We start from the raw sequence: 25,515 nt of genomic DNA, 5'->3' as shown, positions 1-25,515 counted from the left end.
ATTTTTAATAGAGAGGAGTGAAGTGCCAGCAAGTTTTACATATACTAGAGCATTCATTCATTTGGATCCTCCAGATTCAGTGAGTCTACTCTTTTTATTTCTTTTTTCTTTTTCTTTCTTTCTTTCTTTTTTTTTTTTTTTTTTTTTTTTTGCTTTTCAAGACTGGGTTTCTCTATGTAGCCTTGGTTGTCCTGGACTCTCTTTGTAGACCAGGCTGGCCTTGAACTCACAGAGAGCCACTTGGCTCTCCCTTTATGAAAGCTGGAATTAGAGGGGTGCACCACTGCTCATGGCTATGTGAGTCTACTTTTAAAAGATGTAAAAGAAGCATTAGAAATATATTGGCTAATCTTCACTCAGAAAGGCAAACAGGATGGACACCAGAAGAGGGAGAAAACAGGACAGGAGACTACCACAGAGGACCTCTGAAAGACTCTACCCAGCCAGGTATCAAAGCAGATGCTAAGGCTCATAGTCAAACTTTGAGCAGAGTACAGGGAATATTATGAAAGAAGTGGGAGATGAAAGGCCTGGAGGGTACAGGAGTTCTACAAGGAGCACAACAGAACCAAGAAATCTGCGCCCAGGGGTCTTTTCTGAGACTGATACTCCAACCAAGGACCATGCATAGAGATAATCTAGAATCCCTGCACAGATGTAGCCCATGGCAGCTCAGTCTCCAAGTGTGTTCCCTAGTAATGGGAACAAGGACAGTCTCTGACATGAACTCAGTGGCTGGCTCTTTGATCATGTCCCCCTGAGGAGGGAGCAGCCTTACCAGGCCACAGAGGAAGACAGTGCAGCCAGTCCTGATGAGTCCTGATAGGCTAGGGTCAAAGGGAAGGAGAAGAGGAACTCCCCTATCAGTAGATTTGGGGAGGAGCATGGGAGGAAATGAGGGAGCTAGACAAAACTTGTGTCAAAATCTATCCAGGTATAGTTCATTATTCAATCTCCCTTCCTGAGGATATGAGATTAGTTAAAGAAAACACACAGAAAAGAATAAATGTTATTACTTTCTTCTTTGATGTATCCAGCACGGTATCAGAGTAAATACTGTTACATCATTTTAAGAACCTTTATTATTAAGTTATCAGCATATCAGGGTGCCATATTTTGAGGTAAAGTTCCCTAGTCACCTTTAGATACTTTCTTTAATTATTTTAGAATTATACTGTTGGCTTTAGACCAGTTGGTTTGAACAACAGTTTTGCTAAGTCAACAACTAAGAGATTTGTGGATTTTAATTTCTTGACAAGATTTTTCACCTTTCCCTTCTACTCTGATTTGCCAGAATTCTGAGCTTGGTAAAAACATTGAGAAATATGGTGAAAGCTGACCTTTTCTTTTTTTCTCTTTGTTAGTGCGTTGGAGAAGAGAAACGAGTTGGTACACGTACCGTATTTGTTGGCAATCATCCCGTTTCAGGAACAGAAGCTTACATCGCACAGAGATTTTGTGATAATAGAATAGTCTCATCTAAGGTAAATTGTGTTGGTTGGTTGGTTTGTTTTATCTTACCAGATGTTCATATAAAGCTGGGTATTTTTAATGTACACTTCAAATAAAACTGATGCATTTATATATGTATACACACATGGTCATATACCTACACAAATCATAATACCAACTGTGGTATTTACTACTCTGAAAGGTAGTTTACTTTTTAAAATGCCCATCATTTTGTCTGGGTACAACTTTTGCTTGAATTCCATTATGATTCACAGTGCCTGTTAATTGCACATATTACTTCAGGGCTTATAATATGATAAAAGTAATAATTATTGTGCTGAGGAGGGGTTTCCTCAGTGGTAGAACATTTGCCACATTTTGCAGGTTTGTGGGGACTTAGTAATTTTTGACTTGGTAAAGCTTTCTGAATTGCCCTTGAAAGGATTACGCTGTACATGATTTATATTCTTTTGGGAGGGCACTTAGTGACTTTCATTTGTACTTCTTCTTTCTTCTATCTTGCTTCTGACTTGTGTTTTTGTGTTCTAAAAGATTACATTTTAACTGTATACTGCTTTCCTATGACCTATAAAGTTTAATCATAATAGCCATATCACTTTTTGAATAAATAGTCTTACTTCAATATGGTATAAGCTAAGAGTAGTAGCCTGCAAGTTTGAACACCTGCATTTAAATCTTGACTAAACTATTCCTCTGCTATATCACCTTTGTCAAATTAATCAGTACAGTTTATAAAATTGCTAACACTTCATATGTGAAAACACTTCTCACAGCTCCTAGTAGTCATCAATCTGCTAGTATTAATTTACTGATGTTTATCGATGGGGAACCAGGCAAGGTGCTAGGTAGTAAAGGGCTGATTTTACTACCATCTCTTATGACATGGAACATATTTTGATAATGTTCTTTACTTCCAAATGCAGCCTGACAAGGGAGAGCTAAAAACATTAGTAACATTTACTTCAGTCTACATTTGTAGTCACTTAGGACCTGAAATTCATCCTTTAACAATATAGTACATTTTGGTATTCAAATATTCCTATGGTTTCTCCTTTAGTTAATGACATAATGGAGATTGTGTTCAGATGAACGATTAATATATAAAATATAGGCATAAGCACACAGATCTCTGTGAGTTCCAGAATAGTGAGTATTGTATTGTGTGAGACTTTGCCTCTACAGGAAGGAAGAAAGGAATGTAGAAAGGAAGGAAGGAAGGAAGGAAGAGATTAATATGTAAAATTTAAATGTGAAAACTGAGTAACCACCTGGACAAACACACACACACACACACACACACACACACACACACACACACGCCTATAGAACCCTGGCATATCAGATAAAATGTTGATTTTCATTTACTCTTACATGTTGTCGCAGACATTTTATTCCCAGTCAAGGGCTTATATACTTGTATCTGGGATAGTGAATAGTCTTTTTCTAGAAATTTTGACTTAATCTGTGTTACCTAACTAAGCAATCAATTATAGACCTTTGACTCAGAATCATAGACACATGGAAGTAAAAGGTCTCATGAGGTTTATCTTGTTGACTTGGAGATAGAGAAACTAAACCCAGAGAAAGCTTCCAGAATGATAAGCAAGCACTTGTGATAAAGCCAGGGACAAAACTACTGTATAAGGCTCAATAACTTTGAAAAAAGAGCCTTTTTCACATTATGCTATTTGTGTACCTTCCTCATTTTTTTCTTTCTACACCAAAATGAAAGAATTATAATTTTCTATAATGTCTTATACGGAAGATAATAAAGTGATAATCATTTTGTTATACTTTAGTTCTCAATCTTATGTATTTAATAAAATGCTTTTTTGTGTTTTATGTAACTTCCATTTTTGCCAGCATCTAAAACAGTACAATAGCAAATATTTTGTGTGTTTTCAAGAGCACATGAGACAACTAAAATTCTATTTCAAGACAAAAGCATACACGTTTTTGTTTAGATTAAGACTGACATACTTCTATTCCTTCCCCGTGAACACCAGGTTTATAGTTTCTCTAACTAACTGATTGCTTTTTTTTTAACTGATTGCTTTTAAATTAAAAAAAAAAACAACAAAAACTGTTGAGCCAAACAAAGAGGAATTGGCAATACAGTAATTTCAAAAAAAGGAAAGTGTTTTTATTGTTTTTTGTTTGTTTGTTTTTGTTTTTTATATAGACAGAATTTGATATGTAGCCCAGGCTGATCCTGTTCCTGCTGTGTAGTGCAGACTGGCCTCAAACTCTCATATATACATACATATATACATATATGTGTGTATGTATGTATATATGTGTATAAATGTCCACTACCTCTAAAGTGTTAATATTATAGACATGACTCACTATACCAGGCTTAAAAAGAAATGTTACTACCATAACCTAAGTATAATGAATGGTATTGATAGTGCATATTTTTGTTTTCTCTACTTGGTCATAAAAATAACTCTTGCTTTTTTTGGTGTTTTTCCTTTACAAATAACAACCTGTAAAGTCAGTGTAATAGGAAATGTATGTTATAATTGCAGAGAGCACTGAAGACAAACATATTGACCTTTAAATTTTATTTACTTATAAAATTAGCATCTCTTTTCCTTCTAAGAACACAAATACTTCCTTGGGGAAAAAAATGAGGCCTTGGAATTTTGTAGGTGCCACAAAATTGGAGATTCCTTTGCTTAACAAAAGGAGCATTAATAGCACAGTGCTATTGTTTTTAAGTTCTTTAATTTCTATTACAAATTCTGAGTTCCAGTGTCCTTTTAGTAAAATACAAATCAGTGGGCTATGTATAATTCATTTATGTTAAATTTATATCTTGGATTAGAGTTTTAGGTCTAAAATTACATTATCAATTTTCTTTATTTAAAAACAAACAAACAAACTTGAATTGAAGCCAGGAGTGGCAGCGGAGGCAGGGGGATCACTATGAGGCCAACAGACCTAAAAAGCCAAGAGAGCCAAGGCTACACAGAGAAACCCTGTCTGTAAAAATCAGGGGAAAAAAACTTGAATTGAGGCCTGTGAAGGCATCTACCAACAGACCTGATGATCTAAATTCCTACATGGAATAAAGAGAGTACTGATGCTCATAAGTTGTTCCCTGACCTCACATGCACACTCTGGCACACATGTGTGTGCTATGACATACACACACAATAAACAAATAAATAATAAAAACAAAAGTAATCAGTAGTGCAATTAACGAAAATTGAGAGGACTTCTTTTGGTTTTGTCTAACTCACTAAAAATAACCTTTAAATTTTGCTAAGTTTTGATTCAGTTTTATTCAGTGACTTTACTGGTTTCCAGAGACTATAATTTACAGTGGATTGAACAATGTGAAAAATGAAAGTTCGTTAATTAACATGAAGGTAGACAATGAATTCCATTCAAAATTCTATTTAATGTCTATGTAAAAGAGAACTGATAATAACTTGGATATAGTAATTTAACAAAGTGAACAGTTACCAATATAGAACTTACTGATAATTAATCTTACTTTTTTTATTCTATTGTATCAAGATAATTCTAGTAGGTAGAGAAGGTTGTGTTCTTTATGTACAGTTTGCTGGTAGCTTTATCAGTTACTTTTTAAATAGTTACTATTTCATTTTTACCTGTGACCCTGTCCTTTTTTTATTTGTTTTTGACAAGGTTTTGTTATTTTGTTTATGTTGGCTTGCCTGTGTAGTCCAGGCTGTCCTTGAACTCCTGGCAATCTTCCTATCTCACCTTAAGATTACTGCCACATTCAATTTTGTTTGCCTTTTGCTTGGGTGATACAGAAATATTCGAACATATCACTTAGAGATTTATTCTCCCCATCAGCATTTTTAATGCCAAGTGAAACGCTTGGTGGGCTTAACATGAAAACAGCCTTTCCCCCTCTCCTCTCTGGTGCTTGGGATCAAACATAAAACCACGGGCAATATTGGACTTTCAATCAATCACTAAGCTATACCCCATGTGTCAGGTACAAATCACATAAAGCTCAACGCATTCAGTCTCTTACTTCATATTAATTTCAACTTCTATACTTTATACATTTGAAGATTTGTGTGATAGTTTGAGGATGGTTTTAATTATTTTTAGATGATAAATGTTTGAGGCAGTAACAGGATTTTTTGATATATTAGTTTTAGAAGGCATGTGTGTGTACCAATTATTTACTAAGTGAACGTACTATATTAAAATACATGCAGTGCTAGTATTTTGGGTAGAAACAGTTTTAAACATGTCCTTAAATATTTGGGCTAACTTTTAACTTTATAATTCCATATTAAAATAGTATAAAGGGGAGCTGGAGAAATAGCTCGACAGTTAAGATCACTTGCTCTTCCACCCACATGGAGGTTCAAAACCATCTGTAACTAGTTCCAGAGGCTTCAAATGTCTCTTCTGTCCTCCAAAGGCACCAGACATACACATAGAGCATAAACAAACATACAGGCCAAATACCCATATCCATAAAATATAAATAAATTATTTTTTAAATTGCATAAGGATCATTCAATCTTCCAGGCAAGAACTTAGGACAGAAAACCTATTTCATCAGTATATTTAAAACAACTTCTGTATACACTTTCTTCCTGTGATTGTCATTGTTTTTTGTTTGTAGCTGCAGACCAAGTCTGAGAATCCAGTTTTCAAATAAACAAGTGAACCTTAATAACTTCATGTGTATGTCTATAGTTTCATTTTGCTTCTAATTAGAAAGCTCTTTTAAAGGGTTTCTCTTAATCAGTACTAAAATAATGGTTTTATATTTAGACTAGATGATTGAATCTTAATTTAATTTTTTTAATTAAATCAGTTATTTAAATGGCCAACCCACTAATTTTAACTCATGATGTCTTGATTTTATAATCTCAGTGGTGATTAACAGGTGTAGTTCTAGGACTTGGTATGCCAACACAGGAGGATCACCTTGAGTGTGAAGTTAGCTTGAGCTATAGTATGAGACCCTTGCTCAAAACAAACATCCTCACGTTTCTTGCCAAACAAAGTGCTTATGGTAAGAGAAATCATGACACCCAGAGGTCTTAACCCATGCCCTGATGAAGAGAAGAGCAATGGTTTCCAACAGGGGACTAACCAGATTTCTTAAGGAAAAAGTTAATTTGGTAAAGTAAAACAGTAGTAGGGCAAGAAGTGTATGTACTTCATAGGTATAGGTAGCGGTATATCTTTGTAAAGCCCTAATTTGAGTCCTTAGCATTGCAAATCAGCAGCAGTCTTAACAAAACTAGAGCTCCCCAAAAAGGTTCCCTTTGATCTGTTAATACCACACCTATTAAGGACTTTATGTGACCTTAATGTTTATTTGTTTAATGTTCAGTTTGAGAACAAAAGGTCAGTGTCCCAGAAGCGGCTTATTGGAGTTTATCTTTTATTTATTTATTTACTTGAAATTGATGGGGCAGTTAAAAGCTGGTATTGGATTATATTGGTTTCAAAGTGACTATATCAATCGTTTTAAATGGTTATCCTCTTTTATCCCAAGCCACTTTGAGAGTGTCATGAAAAATGTTTGGACTCTTGCTCCTAATTAATACACATCCATGCTCAGTTTTTTGTTGGTTGGTTTGCGACAGTCTCATATAGTGCTGGCAGACCTGAAACTCATAGACATTTGTATGCTTCTGTCCCTGCGTGCTGGGTTTTAAGGTGTCCCTGGCATTTGTGCATTTACTTTTTTTCCAAGATTTATTTATTTTATGAGTAAGCCATCTCCCACCACTATGGTGCTCTCTGAGGTACCTATTTGGAACCATAGAAATAATCTTCAGTTGTTTATTGCTTGGTATCGTAGTTTTCTTTCTAATACTGTGATAAAACACCATGACCAGAGCATCTTGGAGAGGAGAGAATTTACTTTACCTTACAGTTTATCATCCTGAAAAGAAGTCAAGGCAGAAACTCAAGACAAGAACCTGGAGGCTGAAATTGAAGACTGGAGGAATGCTGCTTTATAGGCTTGTTCCTCCTGGCTTGCTCAGTTTGCTTTGTTATACATCCCAAGACCACCTGCCCTGGATTGGCACTGCCCATAGGCTTGACTCTAGCTTGTCTCAAGTTGTCAAACAAACAAGACTGTTCAGCACAGTTGTACTGTAGCTATTTAGCTCTATTTGTTTTTTTTTCTGTTTTTTCTTTTGTTGTTGTTGTTGTTTTTCTCTTAGGATTCTCTGAGACTCTAGCTCCTAAACCCATTAAAGGAGATGTTAGGCTCAACAAGATGACCCAGATAGTAAAGGGACTTGCCATGTAAGTCTGGCAACCCCGGTTCGATACCTGGGACCCACATAAAGGTTTGAAAGGAGAAAAATGATGCCACAAAATTATCATCTGATTATCACATGCACACTATAGCACATTCACTCCCTCTTACCCACAAAATGAATAAATAAAAGTTTTTTAAAATTAATTTAAAAATTTTAAAGCTATAGCATTAATTTTTATGCTCTAACACTTTGGCTTTACAGTTGCTATATGAGTAGATATATTCTCATGAAATGTAAATGATTAGAATAGGGACTTTCCAATTATAAATTTAACCTTTTGATTTAAAGAGATTTTTTTTTCATTGTGGTTTCAAGTATTCTATATTGTGATATGTCCTACTACTGTTAATGTTTAAATGGCCCAGTCCTTGAGCTTAAGGCATTAATAAGAAATTACATGCTGTATATGCACTAAGTTTGTGTTTATGCCTTTTATCTCTGTACATATTTTCAGGTAAGATATGAAGACAGATAAGACATGAAGATAAGCTTGGCTGATACAGACAGTGATCTGAGGATGATCTGAACTCCAGTGATCAGCTCAAACAAAAGGAGCTAATATGCTCATTCATTCATCTAAGTAATTTTTATTGATACTGCCAGGCATTATTAGAAAGAATATTAAGGAAGACAATTAAATAACTTACCTCCATAGAAGTAACTTTCTATTGAGGAAGAACCCTTATTTAAAGCATAGAGATATTTACAAGTTATAGTAATTGTTAAACATAAGTTCAGGGTCTTAAAAAAAAAAAGAGAGACCAATTAAAATGTCTTGACAAAGTAAAACTTTTGTCAGAAAGATAAGCTACTCACAAAAGTGGAAGAGCAAGGACACCAGGACAGCAAATTTTCTTCTAATGCACTGGGCAACTGTGTCTTTTTCCATTGGTTGGGGTCTGACCTCACAATCTTTGCTAAATAGCTCATTTAAATAAAGGGGTTACAACGCTGCAAACAAAAGTTTTACAAAGTCAGACTGAGAGATTAAAATATTTGCAGAAAGGTTTTACAAAGTGGAGGAGATAAAATGATTGGAAGTCTTTAATGGTAAACAAAAACTTTATAGTGTTTTCAGAAAACGGCTTATATTTAATGTTTTTTTATAGTAATGAATGCTATCAAAGTATGTGGTATGATATAAGAGCATATAGCAAGGAATCTCTTTTAGGTTGGGTTGGAAAAATTAATGTAGGTCAATGAAATACTCAATGAAGCTTCATTTCTGGAAAAATTATTTTCTTTTTTAAAATTCATTCATTTTTTATTAATTACAGTCTATTCACTTTGTATCCCAGCTGTAGCCCCCTCCCTTGTTCCCTAAAAGTTGTTTTCTATGCCTCTAAATATATGCTGATGTAATGTGTAGTGTGTCTTTTCAATTGTTAGATATACTGAATACCTCTTTATATTATACTATGATTTTTCACATTTTTATTTTAGTAATGCTTTTGGTTCTGTCTCTTTTATAGTATACACTTTGGAATTTCCTCCCAAAGAATTTGTTTGAACAGTTTAGAAGAATCGCAAATTTTTATTTTCTCATCATTTTCCTTGTACAGGTAAGAATTCTGTGAACTGCTCCTTCAACATGGAGAAATTTGGTTGTTCAAATAATGTATAGTCTTAAGTTGTCCCGTGATTTAAACTATACTTGATTATTACTTTTAAGTAGAAATATAATTGCACTTCAAGAATTGTATGATGTAATAGCTTTCTAAAGTTATATTAGAAAACTTACTGAAATTTTTATTGTTACTTTAATTTTTCATGGCTTTTATATATTTGTCTTACATATATGTATATTGTCTAATTTAATGATTTGGTGTATATCAAAATTTAAAATAATTTAAACTAACAGTTTAGTTTGTTAAGCATGTTTTAGTTTATTTGAACACTTAATTACTTTTCTTTCTTATTACTCCTTTCTCTGTTCTTTATTCACTTACTTCCTTGAAGTTTGTAAGTGTAGTAAATCAATCTTTCTCAGTGTTTCTTCTGTTTTGTATTTTAAATTTTAGCCATTTTAAATCATCTGACATCTTTAATTTTTCATTTACTCACTATTTTAATACTATACCTCATCTTTTTAAATGAAACAGAAAAATGCCTATGATATTGCTCAATTGCTTTGTTGATGTTGAACGCTTTTGTTTGTATACTCTTGAAGCTTTGGCTAAATGGTACTATAATTCAATTTAGGCCTGCTCCTTAAAACCAGTTTGGCACAGAATACAGGAAAGAGTCGATGTGAGAGGTGAATGATAAAATGTTTAAAAAGGCATTCTTATGCCAATGGCCAGATGTATTAGAAACATAAACTACACCATGAATTTTGTTTGCATGAGTCATTCAGATTATTGAATCATGTATTTAACTAAGTTTATTTAAACAGATATATGCTGACTGCCTACTGTTCTACAGTAGATCCCCAAACAAAATATGATCGAAATAATGCTTTTCTCTGCCCTTAAGGAATTTATATTAAAGTTGTGAAGAGTCATGTATTCGCTTAATTTAATGTAGTAAAAGCCACTAAAGATTCAGCAAACTAATATGACTATGCAGTGAATGTTACAAAAAAAATTAACTCAAGAAGAGCTTGAAAGGACTTCAAAAGTATATAATAGCTGAGCTGATTTGAAGGGTTAGAAAAGGTTTATGTAGCAGAGAGTGCCACAAGAGCGTCTCAGGGATAGAGACAAGGTTGCATAAAGGCATGTGCCTTATGTATGTATTTCTTTCCTTCAGGGATAGGCCTGCCTAGAGGTTGGAGATGATAATGAGAAGTAAAAATAGATTATAGCCACAGTTCTCCTCTCCCTCCCCTTGTGCCCCAATCTAGTTCTCCTTTCATATTTCTTAATTTTGTGAAAACAACGGTCACCTAGGCATGTTAATCACTTGCAAGACATCTGCCATCAATACTCATAATTCATTTCTTAACCAATCTGCCATTTTTTTCTTCCTGAATATCTTCGGTACTTCTTTCCACATCTCTTACTCTACCCTGATCCAAGCCATCATCTTTCACTTGGATAAGAGCAATAGCCTCCCAAGTACATTTGTGGCCTCCATTCTTACTCTCTTCCAGTATGTCTTTCATAAAGCATTGAGAATAAATTTTCATGTTACCTTTCCTGTGTAAAATCTTCAAAGTTTCCCACAGCCAACAGCTTTCTCTGCACAGTTTGACTCATGCCTGCCTCTCCAGCGCTATTTCACACCACACTTTCTGGGTACTGGTTTTCTTTATTTCCTTCTAGAAGAGAGACTTTGTGTATATTGCCCATTGTACCTGGGAAGCTTCCTTTGAGCTAGTCATCTCCTAACTACCCCATAGATCTTAGCATCTGTACACTGGTGTAGTGTCTTATTTTCCTTGTAAGCTTCAGCTATGTGAAAGCAAGGACTTTTTTCCATCTTGTTTAGCAAGATCTCTAGAGGATGGACGGTGATAGTACAAGGGCTGGCAGAATGCTTCTCAGCCACTAGGTGGTTAAACAATGTGTATATTGTTGTAAAGGGGATCATCTAAGCTGGGATGAAAACTATTGCTAAATTTTCTTAAAGTAACTATTGTATAGATTGTTTTGTTGTAATTAAAATTAATATTCATTCTGGCTTGCTTCCATGTATGTGGACCTATCTGCATTGCACACGTGGCACGCCTGGGTTGGCTACCCAGAGGCTATTTAAGCTGTGGGCTGGCTTTCCCCAGGGTCCGAGGATTGTTCAAGGTTCCTGAATAAACTACATTGAAAAAAAAATTAATATTCATCTCACTAGGGGAAAGTATTTTGTCCAGAACATTTGCAACATTTAAATGCTACATGTGAGTTAATAGCTAATTTTATTTCAATTTAATTTTTTACCTAGGTCACAGTAGACACACCAACCAGCCCAGTTACCAGTGGACTTCCACTTTTCTTTGTTATAACTGTTACAGCAATCAAGCAGGTACATTTTTTTACTTAAACTATAGCTGTCAATTAATGCAAGCTAGTTTGAATTTTCTTGTAAATGCTCTTTTTTTATTTATATACTGTGGGCAATAACTTTGATGGACTTAGTTTATATTTGGTTCCCATTGAAAACCTATTAAACTAAACTGGTAGCAACTTCTTTTATTTATTTACTCTTTTCCTTCTCAATATCCGTTAATATGTGGAATAAAAATAATAGAAAGGACAAGTAGAAAATTCAGCTGAGTAGGGAAATGGATTTTTACTGTTCATTAATTATTCTAATGTGATATGTCTTAAAATTTCTCATTCCAATGAATTTTAGTTGTTGTTGCCTATAGTACAGAACTTAAGAACACAAATACTTGGGGATGGAGAGATGGCTCAGCTGTTAAGAGTACTGGCTTCTCTTCCAGAGGACCAGGGTTCACTTCTCATCCCCTTACATAGCAGCTCACAGCTGTTTGTAATTCTAGTTTCAGAGGACCTTGCACTTTCACACAGGCATACATGCAGCAAACAAACAAACAAACAAATCATTTTAATTGAGCTGGCCCCAGGGAGAGAACATGGTTCCTGCCACTCATCTGCTGGCAAAATGTTATTATATACTGTGTATAGTTTACATTTGTACTATTCAAATGCTGATTTCACTATCCCTCTATCTGGTTGCAATCTAGGACATGGCTTTGTTATATTCATTCTAAATATCTCCTGCCTCAAGTTTGTGTAAACATGCTCACCAGTTGTTCTCCACTTTGCCAATAAAACACTCACCAGCCGATACTGGACTCTAGAGAGAATAGGGTGGGACATCTGGGTCTAGCAAGGGAAGGAAGAGGAGAGAGGAATTGAGCTACAAGGAGAAGTCCAAGAAACATTGTGAGAAGAGACCTGGAGCCAGGCAAGGAAAGGTCAGAATTGCAAGTATGGTGGGGATTTTGCCTGCAAGGAAGCTAGACTTGCTTGGGGATTTAAAGAGAGTTGGTATGGACACTGAGCTGGCCCACCCCAAGATCTATATAGTCTGAAAACAGTTGGCATACGTGAAAGGGCTAGTCCTCCTGATCCAAAGCTACAGGATTTCCACCACACAGGGCAACAACAGAATAATCAGGAGGAATTCCAAAGTGGGTCCAATATTGATGTTGTTATAGAAGCCAGAGATCTCAAACCAGACCAATGACTCATTGCAATGAACATTTGCAAGTAAAGATGAGTGGACAGAGGGATATACTGTGGGACCCACTGTGACTTACTATGGCTTCCATGACGAGATGTTTCCTATGCTTTGTTTTTTTTTATTGTTTGTGTACGTGTTTTTATTTTAGAGGGGAAGTTGCAAGGACAAAGAGTGGATATGAGGGGACAGGGAAATGATTGGGACTGATTTGCAAGATATGAATTTCATAGAGAATCTATAAAAAGTTTAAAAACACAAATTCTTGAACTTACCACTAATACTGTTAAGATGGGTAGTTTATAGGGGGAAACTTCATCTCTCTTTTTTTTTGTCAGAGCTGGTATACAGCCACCAAATTATGATGTCATTGGCTTTGAAGTATTTGGAGCATTTTGTGTTCTAGTATCTTTAAAATTGTCCAAATAAAATTGAAAAATTAAATAGAAAATCTTATGTACAGGGCGGGTTAATTGTATAGGGATAAACCACAGGATCTGCTTATTTGCATACACATTTTTACATATTACCAATCAACCAACGTCCTTTCTGAAAGTACCTTAAGGAAACTTGTAAACTGAAGGAACAAGGTTACCTTTCCTCCTGGGATTACTTGATCTTCTTTCTTGCCTACCAGGAATTGTACAAATATTTTATCATGTATTTTATTGCTAAATAAAGATTTGGAATGTTCTTTCCCTTTGGCTGTTAAGAATACTTTTCTTATTATAATAATTTTTTAGTTCCAAGAATAGCATGCATAGTTTTCAAAGGATTCATTCTACTTCTAGTACTAGTTCATGTTATGTCCTTTTCTTCATCAACATCAAAGAATGTATGCTATAAAATGACAGCCTAGTATTTTCATAAAGAGGGACAGAATAGTAATGAGGAGAAAAAGGAAAGAGGTTAAAAAAGCAATCAATAGATTTTTTTTTCAAACAGATACATTTGAAAAGGAACAGATTATTACAATAAGGAAGGAAAAGGACTGGATATAGAAAAGAAGAGGCCACGTTCAAATGAACATCCTGTTTCCTTTGCTCATTTAGTTTAAATATATTCCTCATGAAAATCTCAAAGGAAAATGAACCATTAAATATCTCTAAGATTGTGGTTTAATTTTAAAAACAAATACTACTGTCTGTTTTCTTTAATCAAGTCAGTGGAGATTTTTAATTATTATCTCTAGAATATATATAGTCCTGGCAAAACACTTTCAAATTTTCCTACTTTCTGCATGAGAAGAATTACATTTCTAAGTGATTAGGTTTATCAGAAAATAAAAAGTCAGAACACTTTTTTTTTCAATTAAAAGAAAGATGTGCTGTAGAGATGACTCGGTATTTAAGAGCTCCAACTGCTCTTTCAGAGGACCCAGGTTCTATTCCCAGCACACACGTGGTGGCTCAAAAACCATCTGAAACTTTAGTTTCAGGAGCTCTGACACCTTTTTCTTGCCTCCCCATGCACTGCACACTTATGGTGCACAGGTATACATGAAGGCAAAATACCAAAACACATAAAATAAGAATAAATAAATCTTTTCAACAAAGTGGAAGTAGTCATTAGGTTTTTTATTTCTTCAGAAATATATTAAGGACAATGCAAGCATTCATTACACTACAACAGGAATAAATCATAGTTTTTCATAATGAACAGTGTTAAGGCTCTAATGCCTGTGTTGTCTTTAATATATATCTGAAGAATAAAGGAACTTTACAATACAATAAAGCTATTTGCCTAAGGATTATATTTAAAATCTACCTCAAATTCTCTAATAATATATGCATCATTGTATTTGTGGTATTCTATGTTGAAATTAACAGTATAAAGTTAAAATATAATTATTCTTATCATTACAGGGATATGAAGATTGGCTTAGACACAGAGCTGATAATGAAGTTAACAAAAGCACTGTTTATATTATTGAAAATGGAAAACGAGTGAGAAAAGAAAGTGAAAAAATCAAGGTACTATTTTACTAGATACTCTTTTTAAAACTATTCTTACTGGTGTGTGTGTGTGTGTGTGTGTGTGTGTGTGTGTATCATGGCATATGTGTAGTTCAAAGGACAACTTTCTGGAGTCAGTTCTTTCCCTTCTGACATGAGATCTGTGACTCAGAATCAAGTCATTTCACTGGCCTCCACTCATTTCACTGGGCTCCACTCAGGATAACTACAATCAGTCTTACATGGTAAAAATAAACACTTGAGTCAACAAATCAGGGAGATGGTGGTACCTGCCTTTAATCCCAGCACTCTGGAGGCAGAGGCAGGTGGATCTCTGTAAGTTTGAGGTCAGCCATGTCTACATAGGGAGTTCCAGAACAGCCAAGGCTTCACAGAGAAACTCTGTCTCAACTGCCCTCAAAAAGGAAAAAAAAATGTATAAAAATCAGTATAATTTATTTACATTCATAATATTATATAACCACCATCACTATTTACATCACGAGAAAAGGAAACTCCATACTCATATACATTATTTCTTCAACCCTGTCAACACGAACCTTTCTTTCTCAATGAATTTACAGTTATAATATTTTAAATAATGAAATAATACATTGGATGAATATCGTGTTTGACATCTTTTAGGACATTTGAAAAATCTATTTGTATTGTAACATGTGTCAATAAGTGATACCTTTTGATCACTGGATGATATATTTTATTTATATACTACCTTTTCTTTATACTAACTAATATTTCTGTTGGGGTGCTGTAGATATTGTGGCCATGAACATTCAAGGACAAGTTTTTGTTTGGATATCAGTTTTCAATTCTTTTGCCGGGGTTGAGAATTACTAATCTTATAGTAATATTTTTTGTCTTACCATAATTTTTTTAATAAACTACAAAACTGTTTTTGCACAGAGGGTGTACTCTTTATAGTTTCAGAGCAATGTGGTATTCATTTTTTATTCAAATTAATCATTGTTTACTTTTACCAAATATGATCCCTGCCAAATGGCATTTAGATTTGACCACATAAAACATTTTCAGTTGTTAATAGATGTTTTTAAAGCAGTAAACTTTGCTGTTCTGAAAAGTTTTGTATTAACAGCAAAATTTAACAGAAAGTCTAGCTATATAGCCAGTGCGCTACCACACAAGCACCTTTTTCTATTAAGAATATCAGATGACTGGCTCTTTGGTCTCCCCACCCCCGAAGGGAGGAGCAGTCCTGTTAGGCCACAGAGGAGGGCTTTGCAGCCAGTCCTGAAGATACCTGATAAAACAGGATCAGATGAATGGGGAGGAGGTCCCCCCTATCAGTGGACTTGGAAAGGGGCACGGTGGAGATGAGGGAGGGAGGGAGGGACTGGGAGGGAATGAGGGATCGGGACACGGCTGGGATACAGAGTTAATAAAATGTAACTGATAAAAAAAATTAAAAAAAAATAATAAAATTAAAAAAAAAGAATATCAATACACCTCCCTTGGCACATAAAGTTTAGTTTACATTAGTGTTTACTCTTAGTGCTGGGCATTCTATGAGATTTGACAAATATATGACATATGTTTAACATTGTAACATCAAGCAAAATAATTTCACTGTCCTTAGTTACTCTGTCTTCTGCTTCATTATTCTTCATTCTCCCTTAATCTCTATGATTACTGGTCCTTTTACTACTACATGTTTTTTACATTTTCCAGAATATTATATTGTTGAAACCATACCATATATAGCCATTTTTTTAAATTGACTTCTTTATGTTAGTATACATTTAAGTTTCCTCCATGTCTTTTCATGGCTTGATAGTAATATTAATTTCTCTGAATATACCAGTTTACTTGATTGTCTACCTCCTAGAGAGAATATATTTCGCTGCTTCCGATTTTTGTCAACTGTAATTAAAGTTGCTATAAACATTCAAGTATAGGTTTTTATGTGGATGTAAGTTTTCACTTCATTTATATGGAGATTAGTAGTGTATGTTTTCTGAAAAGGGCCTGTCTCTGCTTCTGTCAGACCTTTAATGTTTAGGTATTTGGGTCATTATAGTCAGGAGTTGGGGTACCTTTGTTTCTTTCATTGTAATTATTTTTAATGCACTACTGGACTTTAAAATGTTTTGAAAGATTGATTGCAGTTATCCTGAGCTTTGTGCTGGGCCTGGGGAGCTGGCATGTTTTTCCTAATAGAACTTTTCCACCATCTTCCTTTAACATATTCCAGATGTCTGACTAATAAGTAGATGCTTCTTTCTGTTCCCTGCTTCTCTCTCATAGAAATATGCTGCTATTTTTATTTGTTAGTCAACATGAAACTACAAGTGGAAACAGAGTAATTTATTTGTTCTTCTGTATCAATCTCAGTATGAGCTAAGCCCCATGCACATGAGCTGTAGTATAGTAGTTTTCTAGTCTTTCAGTTTAGTCTCTTCCAGGAGTCAGGTCTTTGATATTAATGGGTTTCCTATCTCATACAGCGGGTTGCAGTTTCTTTCTTCTACTTCTTCAACTTAGCTGTTCTGGTCCAAACTCCTCTCCAAGCTTAGTGATTCAAGCTGATTTCTCTCAGTTTCTGACTGAAGTATTCTGCTTGGCCTCATTCTAACTTTGGTAATATATTCTAGTATTCTGGCCCCTTTTCATTCTCTGGCTTGTTCTATCTTCATTTGTGTCTAGCTTTTTCTCTCTTCAACTTTTCTCTGTAAAACTGCCTCCTCTCCTCCTTCATTCTCTGTGCTGTTCCTTTAAGTAGCTTCTCTTTCTTTTCTTCTCCTGAGAGTTGGGCATAGTCTACTCTGTTAAATCTTTCTCTGATTTATCACTTTGTCTGCTGTTTAATTAGACATCACTTTCAAACGTGGGTGCTTCCTTCTACAAACTTAACTTTACCTTCATTGTTTGGGATTAAAGGTGTGTACCACCATGCCTGTACCTAAATTTTCTTTATCTGAAACTTGCTCTATACCAGGCTGTCCTTGAATTGAGAGATGTGCTTGCCTTTGTCTCCTGGAATTAAAGGCTGTTTCACCACCACCTAGGAAGTCTACATTCCAACCAGATCACATAAACCTAGAAGGTCTGTGGATGTGATCTCTTGCCAGATCAGACATATTCTGAGTTAAAATTTCTCTACACACTTTTATGATAGTCATTTTTCCTCATGTGTTCCCATGGTGTTATAAAATAGATCATCTAGCGTTAGAGAGATGACTTAGTAGTTAAAAGCACTGGCTGCTCTTCCAGAGGACCCAGGTTTGATTCCTAGCATTAACATGGTGGCTCACAATCACCTATAACTCCAGTCTCAGGGGATTTAATCCCCTATTCTGGTTGAGGGCATTGTACACATGCCTTTTTGTAGCTCTCAGTATAGGAACAACAAATAATCTCTTATATGAGATATCTATCTATCTATCTATCTATCTATCTATCTATCTATCTATCAAAGTCTGAGGGCTGAATGTACAAGGCAAAGGACAATAAGACCCATGGAGGAGAGACAGGACAGGAGATCTGTTTTATTTTTATTTTTAATTTATATCTGTTACCAATTTGTGTGTATGTGTATGTGGTACACATGCATGTAATAGTGTCCATGTATGAAGATCAAAGGAAAACTTGTAGATGTCAGTTCTCTTCTACCACATGGGTTCTGGGAGTTGAACTGAGGTCATTGAGCCTGGTTGCAAGTTGCTTTACCTGGTGAGCCATCTTGCCAGTTCTACTTATTTATTTATTTATTTATTTTTATTATTCACTTTTTATATTAGCTGTATTCCCTCCCTCATCTCCTCCCAGTCCCACCCTCCCTCCCTCTTCTCCTCCTATGCCCGCCCCTATTCCACTGATAGGGGAGGTCCTCCTCCTTTTCTATCTGACTCTAGCCTATCAGGTCTCATCAGGACTGGCCAGCTCCATTTTAAATTGATAGAGGTACTGGAGAGAAAGCTCAAAGGTTAATTGCTGCTGTTGCAGAGGTCCTTGGTTTGGTTTTTAGTACCCACGTGGCTCCTCACGGCTATCTTTAACTCTACTTCAAAGGTTCTGGCATCCTTTTCTGGTGTTTGCATTCAGCAGGCATGCATGCAGTATGCTTACATACATGTAGTCAAAACACTTGTACATACTTAAAATGCTTTTAAATGGTAAATCAAATGAGTTGATTCATTCTCTTTCCTTACAATTGCCTTCTCCTTTGGCTTCAGGGTGAAACCTAAATTCTTTAGCCTGCCAAGCCTGTCCCATTGTGATATTTCGTCTGTATATTAACTATAGCTATGGTTTTATCATAAGTATGTATGTACCTCAGGAAGAATACATCTAAGAAGTAAAATAATTATAATGCCTAATGCTGGTACTCTTATATACTTATTTATATTAACAAAGAAAGTATTTTTCATTTGAATAGGTCTAAAATTCTCATATTAATCTCCTAAATCACACTATAAAATAAAAGAATTTTGTGTATTAGTTGAGTATTCACAATAAGCATATCTAGGTCTACAGGATGGGCTTAATGTACTTGTCTGATGTCGTTATCAGCTCTTTCTCTTTACTTCTCTTGTATATTCAGCCCTCTAGTGAACTTTAAAAATAGTGTTTTGATCAAAGAGCAGACCAATCAGATTATGTCAGAGGCAGTCCCTGTTCCCATGACTATGGAACCCACTTGGGCACTGAACTGCCATGGGCTGCATCTGTGCAGGGGTTCTAGGTTATCTCCATGCATGGTACTTGGTTGGAGTATGAGTCTCAGGAAAGATCCCTGTGCTCAGATTTTTTGGTTCTGTTGCTCTCCTTGTGGAACTCCTGTTGGAGGAGCAGCCTTACCAGGCCACAGAGGAAGACAGTGCAGCCACTCCGATGAGATCAGAAGGAAGGCGAGGAAGACCTCCCCTATCAGTGTACTTGGGGAGGGGCACGTGTGGAGAAGAGGGAGAAGGTGGGATTGGGAGGAGAGGAGTGAGGAGTTTATGGAAGGATACAAAGTGAATAAAGTATAATTAATAAAAATTAAAATTAAAAATTAAAAATAGTGCTTTGTAGATTGTAGTTTATTTTTGATTAGTGGTAGTAGTCTTGTAGATTTTGTGGGTTGTTTTAAAGGATTGCTTTTATGTTGTTAATTTTTTTTTCTATTTTTGTTTTTTTTTTTAATTTTATTTTTTTTTCTTATCAGTTACATTTTATTAACTCTGTATCCCAGCCGTGTCCCGATCCCTCATTCCCTCCCAGACCCTCCCTCCCTCCCTCCCTCATCTCCACCGTGCCCCTTTCCAAGTCCACTGATGGGGGGCCCTCCTCCCATTCATCTGATCCTGTTTTATCAGGTATCTTCAGGACTGGCTGCAAAGCCCTCCTCTGTGGCCTAACAGGACTGCTCCTCCCTTGGGGGGTGGGGAGGCCAAAGAGACAGTCACTGAGTTCCTGTTAGAAATAGTCCTTGTTCCCCTCACTTTGGGAATCCAATTGGTTACTGAGCTACCACAGGCTACATCTGAGCGGAGGTTCTAGGTTATATCCATACATGGTCCTTGGTTGAATGTCAGTCTCAGAAAAGACCTTGTGCCCAGATATATTTGGTCCTTGTGGAGCTCCTATCCTTTCCCCATCAGACTAACTCCCCTTCTTTCATATGATTCCCGTACTCTGCCAAAGGTTTGGTTGTGAGTCTTTGCTTTGAAAACACTGCTAGTTAGAGTCTTTCAGATGCGCTCAGTAGACTCTTGTCATACGTTCAATGCACATCCCATATGTCTTTCTAAACGAGGATTGATCATCTTACCCCATGTCCGCTCTCTTGATGGGTGTATAGATTTCATTATGTTTATCATATCTTATAGGTCTATATAAGTGAGTATATACCGTGTTTGTCTTTCTCCTTCTGGGATATTTCACTCAGAATGATCTTTTCTAGATATCACCATTTGCCTGCAAATTTCATGATTTCCTCTTTTTTGATTGCTGAGTAGTATTCCATTGTGTAGAAATACCACAATTTCTGTACCCATTCTTCCGTTGATGGACATCTGGGTTGTTTCCAGGTTCTGGCTATTACAAATAAAGCTGCTATAAATATGGTTGAGCAAGTATCCCTTTTGTGTACTTGAGCAAACTTTGGGTATATACCTAGCAGTGGTATAGCTCGGTCTTGAGGAAGCACTGTTCCTAATTGTCTTAGAAAGTGCCAGATAGCTTTCCAGAGTGGTTGTACCAGTTTACATTCCCACCAGCAGTGGAGAAGGGTTCCCCTTTCTCCACAACCTCTCCAGCATGTGTTGTCACTTGAGTTTTTCATCTTGGCCATTCTGATGGGTGTAAGGTGATATCTCAGGGTCGTTTTGATTTGCATTTCCCTGATGGCTAATGAGGATGAGCATTTCTTTAAGTGTTTCTCTGCCATTCTATACTCCTCTACAAAGAATTCTCTGTTTAGCTCCGTACCTCATTTTTAAATTAGATTATTTGATTTATTGCTTTTTAACTTCTTTAGTTCTTTATATATTCTGGATATCAGCCCTCTGTCAGATATAGGGTTGGTGAAGATCCTTTCCCAGTCTGTAGGTTGTCGTTTTGTTCTGATGGCAGTGTCTTTTGCTTTACAGAAGCTTTTCAGTTTCATGAGGTCCCATTTATTGATTGTTGTTCTTAGAGTCTGTGCTGTTGGTGTTCTGTTCAGGAAGTTATATCCTGTGCCAGTGAGTTCTAGGCTGTTCCCCACTTTTTTTTTCCAATTGATTTAGAGTATCTGGTTTTATGTTGAGGTCCTTGATCCACTTTGACTTTAGTTTTGTGCAGGGTGATAAATATGGATCTATTTTCATTTTTCTGCATGTAGACATCCAGCTGGTCCAGCACCATTTGTTGAAGATGCTGTCTTTTTTCCATTGAATGGATTTGGCTTCTTTGTCAAATATCGAGTATTCATAGGTGTGTGGGTTTATTTCTGGGTCTTCTATGCGGTTCCGTTGATCCTCCTTTCTGTTTCTATGCCAATACCATGCAGTTTTTATTACTGTTGCCCTGTAGTACAGCTTGAGATCAGGGATGGAGATACCTCCAGATGATCTGTTGTTGTACAGGATCGTTTTGGAGATTCTAGGTTTTTTGTTTCTCCATATGAAGCTGAGAATCTTTCTTTCATGGTCTGTAAAGAATTGAATTGGTATTTTGATGGGAATTGCATTGAATCTGTAGATTGCTTTTGGTAGTATGGCCATTTTCACAATGTTAATCCTACCAATCCATGAGCACGGGAGATCTTTCTGTTGTTAATTTTAAGCAGGGTCATTTTCTGTGTGGTGTGCCATGAAAATTTTTAGGAAGTGTTATCTAAAGGGCTTCTTATATCCTTCTCAAGAAATATATTCTTATATTAACAATCTGTAAATGAAGTAGTTATATTGTATTATTAAGTATAATTGACATCCATAATATAGTTAATATGTGCCAGGCACATTACTTAATGTTATACTTGTATCATTATTTCAAACATCAGTCATCTGCTGTCATTATAATCATCGTTAGTTAGATTTATGACATTTATCTAAGGTCATATCATTTAGTGACAAAGCTGGGATATGAACTCAGGTTTAAAAGTCTTCACTTCATACTTTGTTTTCTCCATCACTGAATTGTTTAAGATGTAATCTCTCAAGTTTTTTCTCTTCTGGGGTTCAGGGTACTTGCTGATAAGAGATTGTTATTGCTATATTAACTGATTCTTCTGATGGATGAATTCCTGGAAAGGTGATCTACAGAAAAGCCCCCCCACCCACAAATTATTGGAAAAACTAATGCTTTACTCAGTTAGCCGAGGTTTTCTAAACACTAAAGAAAGATATTAACAATCATAACTGCAGATAAAATATGCTGAAATATATATGGTTCAAAGTGAAAACATGTAGGTTTTTGGTCATAAAGCATCTAACTTGAAACCTATAGATTTTCTTGCTTTATTCTTGAAATGGCAATAGTAACTATCTGATTATATATCAGTGCCAGGAATATCAGAGAACACAGAACACATGGTTTTCAGAATGTTTATCGTACAACAGTTCTGATAATTCTGAAAGTATCCTTAATTCTTATCACCTTAAAGATGATTCTGACTGTTCAGTAATAGTTTCATCTCTTTGCATATTGTCTAGGATGCCAGGATACTCTCAAAGCCCCAGATATGTAGATGTCTGTTAAAAAAAGTTTTTTGCTTTAATATGCAGAATGCTAAATGCTTTGTTTAGAATTTAAAACATTTGTTCTATTATTTTAGGTTGGTGATGTAGTAGAAGTACAAGCAGATGAAACCTTTCCATGTGATCTTATTCTTCTGTCGTCCTGCACAACTGATGGAACCTGTTATGTCACTACAGCCAGTCTTGATGGTGAATCTAATTGCAAGGTAATGGAGACTAAACATGACCTGAGCTTTTTTTTTTTTTTTCAGAATGGTTAGTAAGACAGTATTGTCTCCTAACACTCCTTAGATACTTACCTCATTTTGTGGAATTTTTGTACTTGTAGACAGCTGTTGCATAATTATCTTTTAGCTTCTAAGTAAATACCTACCTTGGAGAAAAAGGTTCTGTTTTGGGGGTTAGGGTTAGAGCCATGCCCTAAACAAAAGCCATCACAATTTTTATAGTATCACTTAAGTTTAATATTTTTATAGCTCCATTAACACTTTATATAAACATTTTTGTTTGTGTTTTTATTGTTGTATTTAGAACTTCTGGCTTACATATGCACAAAGAACTTCGAGAGCTTTGTTACCTCCCTAGACCTTTAGAAGTGAGAACACTTGTGAGCTAAAACTACGTAACTACAAAAACAACTTCAAGTATTGTAAATTTATAAATTGATCCATTTTTAACTTTAAAGGTTAACAAATTTTTGTTTAAAAGGTTTATTCTGGGCCTGGAGAAATAGTTCCATAGTTCAGAGCACTGACTGTTCTTCTAGAAGACACCGGATCAATTCCTAGAACCCACATAATAGCTCACAATCATCTGTACTTCCAGTTCCAGAGGATCCAACTCTCCAACATGCTCAGACAATAGACACACAAATGGTACACAGATACACATATAGTTCAAATACCCATTCTCATACAATCAGAGAAAGAGAGAGAGAGAGGGAGGGATGGAAGGAGGGAGAAGGGCAGAGAGAATGGGAGGGGGGAGGGAGTTATCCCAGTGATATAGACAATCTAATATGGAGTAATTTGTTGACATTTTAATACCTTAGGATATAGTTTAGTAAGTGTTTTGTTTATTGTAATTAGAAGGAATTTTAAGTATATTATAGTCAATTTAACCCAAAATAGTAGATAATTTGCTTTTCTGGTACTTTCTTACAAAGCTACTTTTCAACCTTTGTCATTCGGTATTCTACAGGATTGAGGCCATCCCGATCTTCATAGGGTATTCTAGCCTAGCCAGTTCTACATGGAGAGATCCTGATTAAAAAAAAAAAATAGTGATACTAATGGACTCACTTCTGGGTGTATCTCTGGGGAGGTTTCCTACTTGTTTGTTTGATTTTTTTTCCCTGTAAAGTTAAGGAGTTGGACTCAGAATATGAAATAAAAGTTTTACTTATTACTCTTTACTGATTCTGTGTTTCAGGCATATAGCACTAAGTTACTGGTGTCTCTACCTTTCAAAAAATTTGAATTGCATTTAAAGATTATCAAGATAAAATAGAGAATTCTTGACATGAACTCAGTGGCTTGCTCTTTGATCACCTTCCCATGAGGGGTTGCAACCTGACTAGGCCACAAAGGAAGACTATGAAAGACAGTCCTGATAAGACCTGATAGGCTAGGGTCAGATGGAAGGGGAGGAGGACCTCCCCTATCAGTGAACTGGGGAAGGAGCATGGGATGAGATGAGGGATGGAGAGATTGGGAGGGGACAAGAGTGGGACTACAGCTGGGATACAAAATGAATTAATTGTAATAAATAAAAAAATATATTAAAATATTTTTGAAAAGATTCTCTAACTTTGAAAATATTGTTTAGAGGAAGAAAAATTTCAGTTTTCTTTTATTTCTTTCAGTGGCAATAAATCAGAAATTTTAAAGTAAGGTAGTAGTTTTAAATGTAGAGCAAGAAGTTTTCTAACATACCCAAAGACTGTGTTAACAGCTTTCCCTTGTGCATGAACGGTGTAATAATTGAATCTGCATTAACCTTTGTTGACAGCTTATAAATAGGCTCATTGAACCTTGTCTTGTTTTTTGGATATATTGCGAGTGTGATACATATATGTAGACTGTCTTAATCATTGAATATAAGACATTATCTTCCTGATCCTATATAAAATATACCCATGTGTAACAGTTTTAACTGTTTGTGTAATGTAACCAGTAATAATTTGTTTTTCAAATCTTGGTTTTATATATAAAAAAATATTAAAATCTTCTATGGGGATATCAGCTAATTTTATGCATACTACAAATGTAATACTCATTGTCAAGGAATGTTTTTAATTGTTTTTTTTAAACATTTGAAATCATTTTGGGGCAAGGTTACCTATCTAATTATTTGTAATATAGTTTAAGAATAGTATCCTCCAATTTATTTGGTGGGATATGCCTATCAGCATTTGTAATAGTCTGCTGTAATATTCTCTTACTCTGAAAC

General features: G+C 35.5%; 1 protein-coding gene across 7 annotated transcripts in view; it reads left to right on the top strand.

The window, feature by feature from the left end:
* Window positions 1-25,515, top strand: part of Atp11c (ATPase phospholipid transporting 11C) — a 223,876-nt gene that overhangs the window by 104,670 nt on the left and 93,691 nt on the right. For all 7 annotated transcript variants that reach the window (XM_060375287.1, XM_060375285.1, XM_060375286.1 and 4 more), the window contains 5 exons: window positions 1,365-1,484; window positions 9,236-9,325; window positions 11,643-11,723; window positions 14,774-14,881; window positions 23,142-23,270. In XM_060375287.1, coding sequence (XP_060231270.1) covers window positions 1,365-1,484; window positions 9,236-9,325; window positions 11,643-11,723; window positions 14,774-14,881; window positions 23,142-23,270 — 528 coding nt within the window. The remainder of the gene's footprint in view (window positions 1-1,364; window positions 1,485-9,235; window positions 9,326-11,642; window positions 11,724-14,773; window positions 14,882-23,141; window positions 23,271-25,515) is intronic.

This window comes from Meriones unguiculatus, chromosome X, assembly GCF_030254825.1.
Source record: "Meriones unguiculatus strain TT.TT164.6M chromosome X, Bangor_MerUng_6.1, whole genome shotgun sequence".
NCBI classification, from domain to species: domain Eukaryota; kingdom Metazoa; phylum Chordata; class Mammalia; order Rodentia; family Muridae; genus Meriones; species Meriones unguiculatus.
The sequence above is the reverse complement of the archived record's forward strand: the minus strand, read 5'-3'. Positions and strand labels throughout refer to the sequence as shown.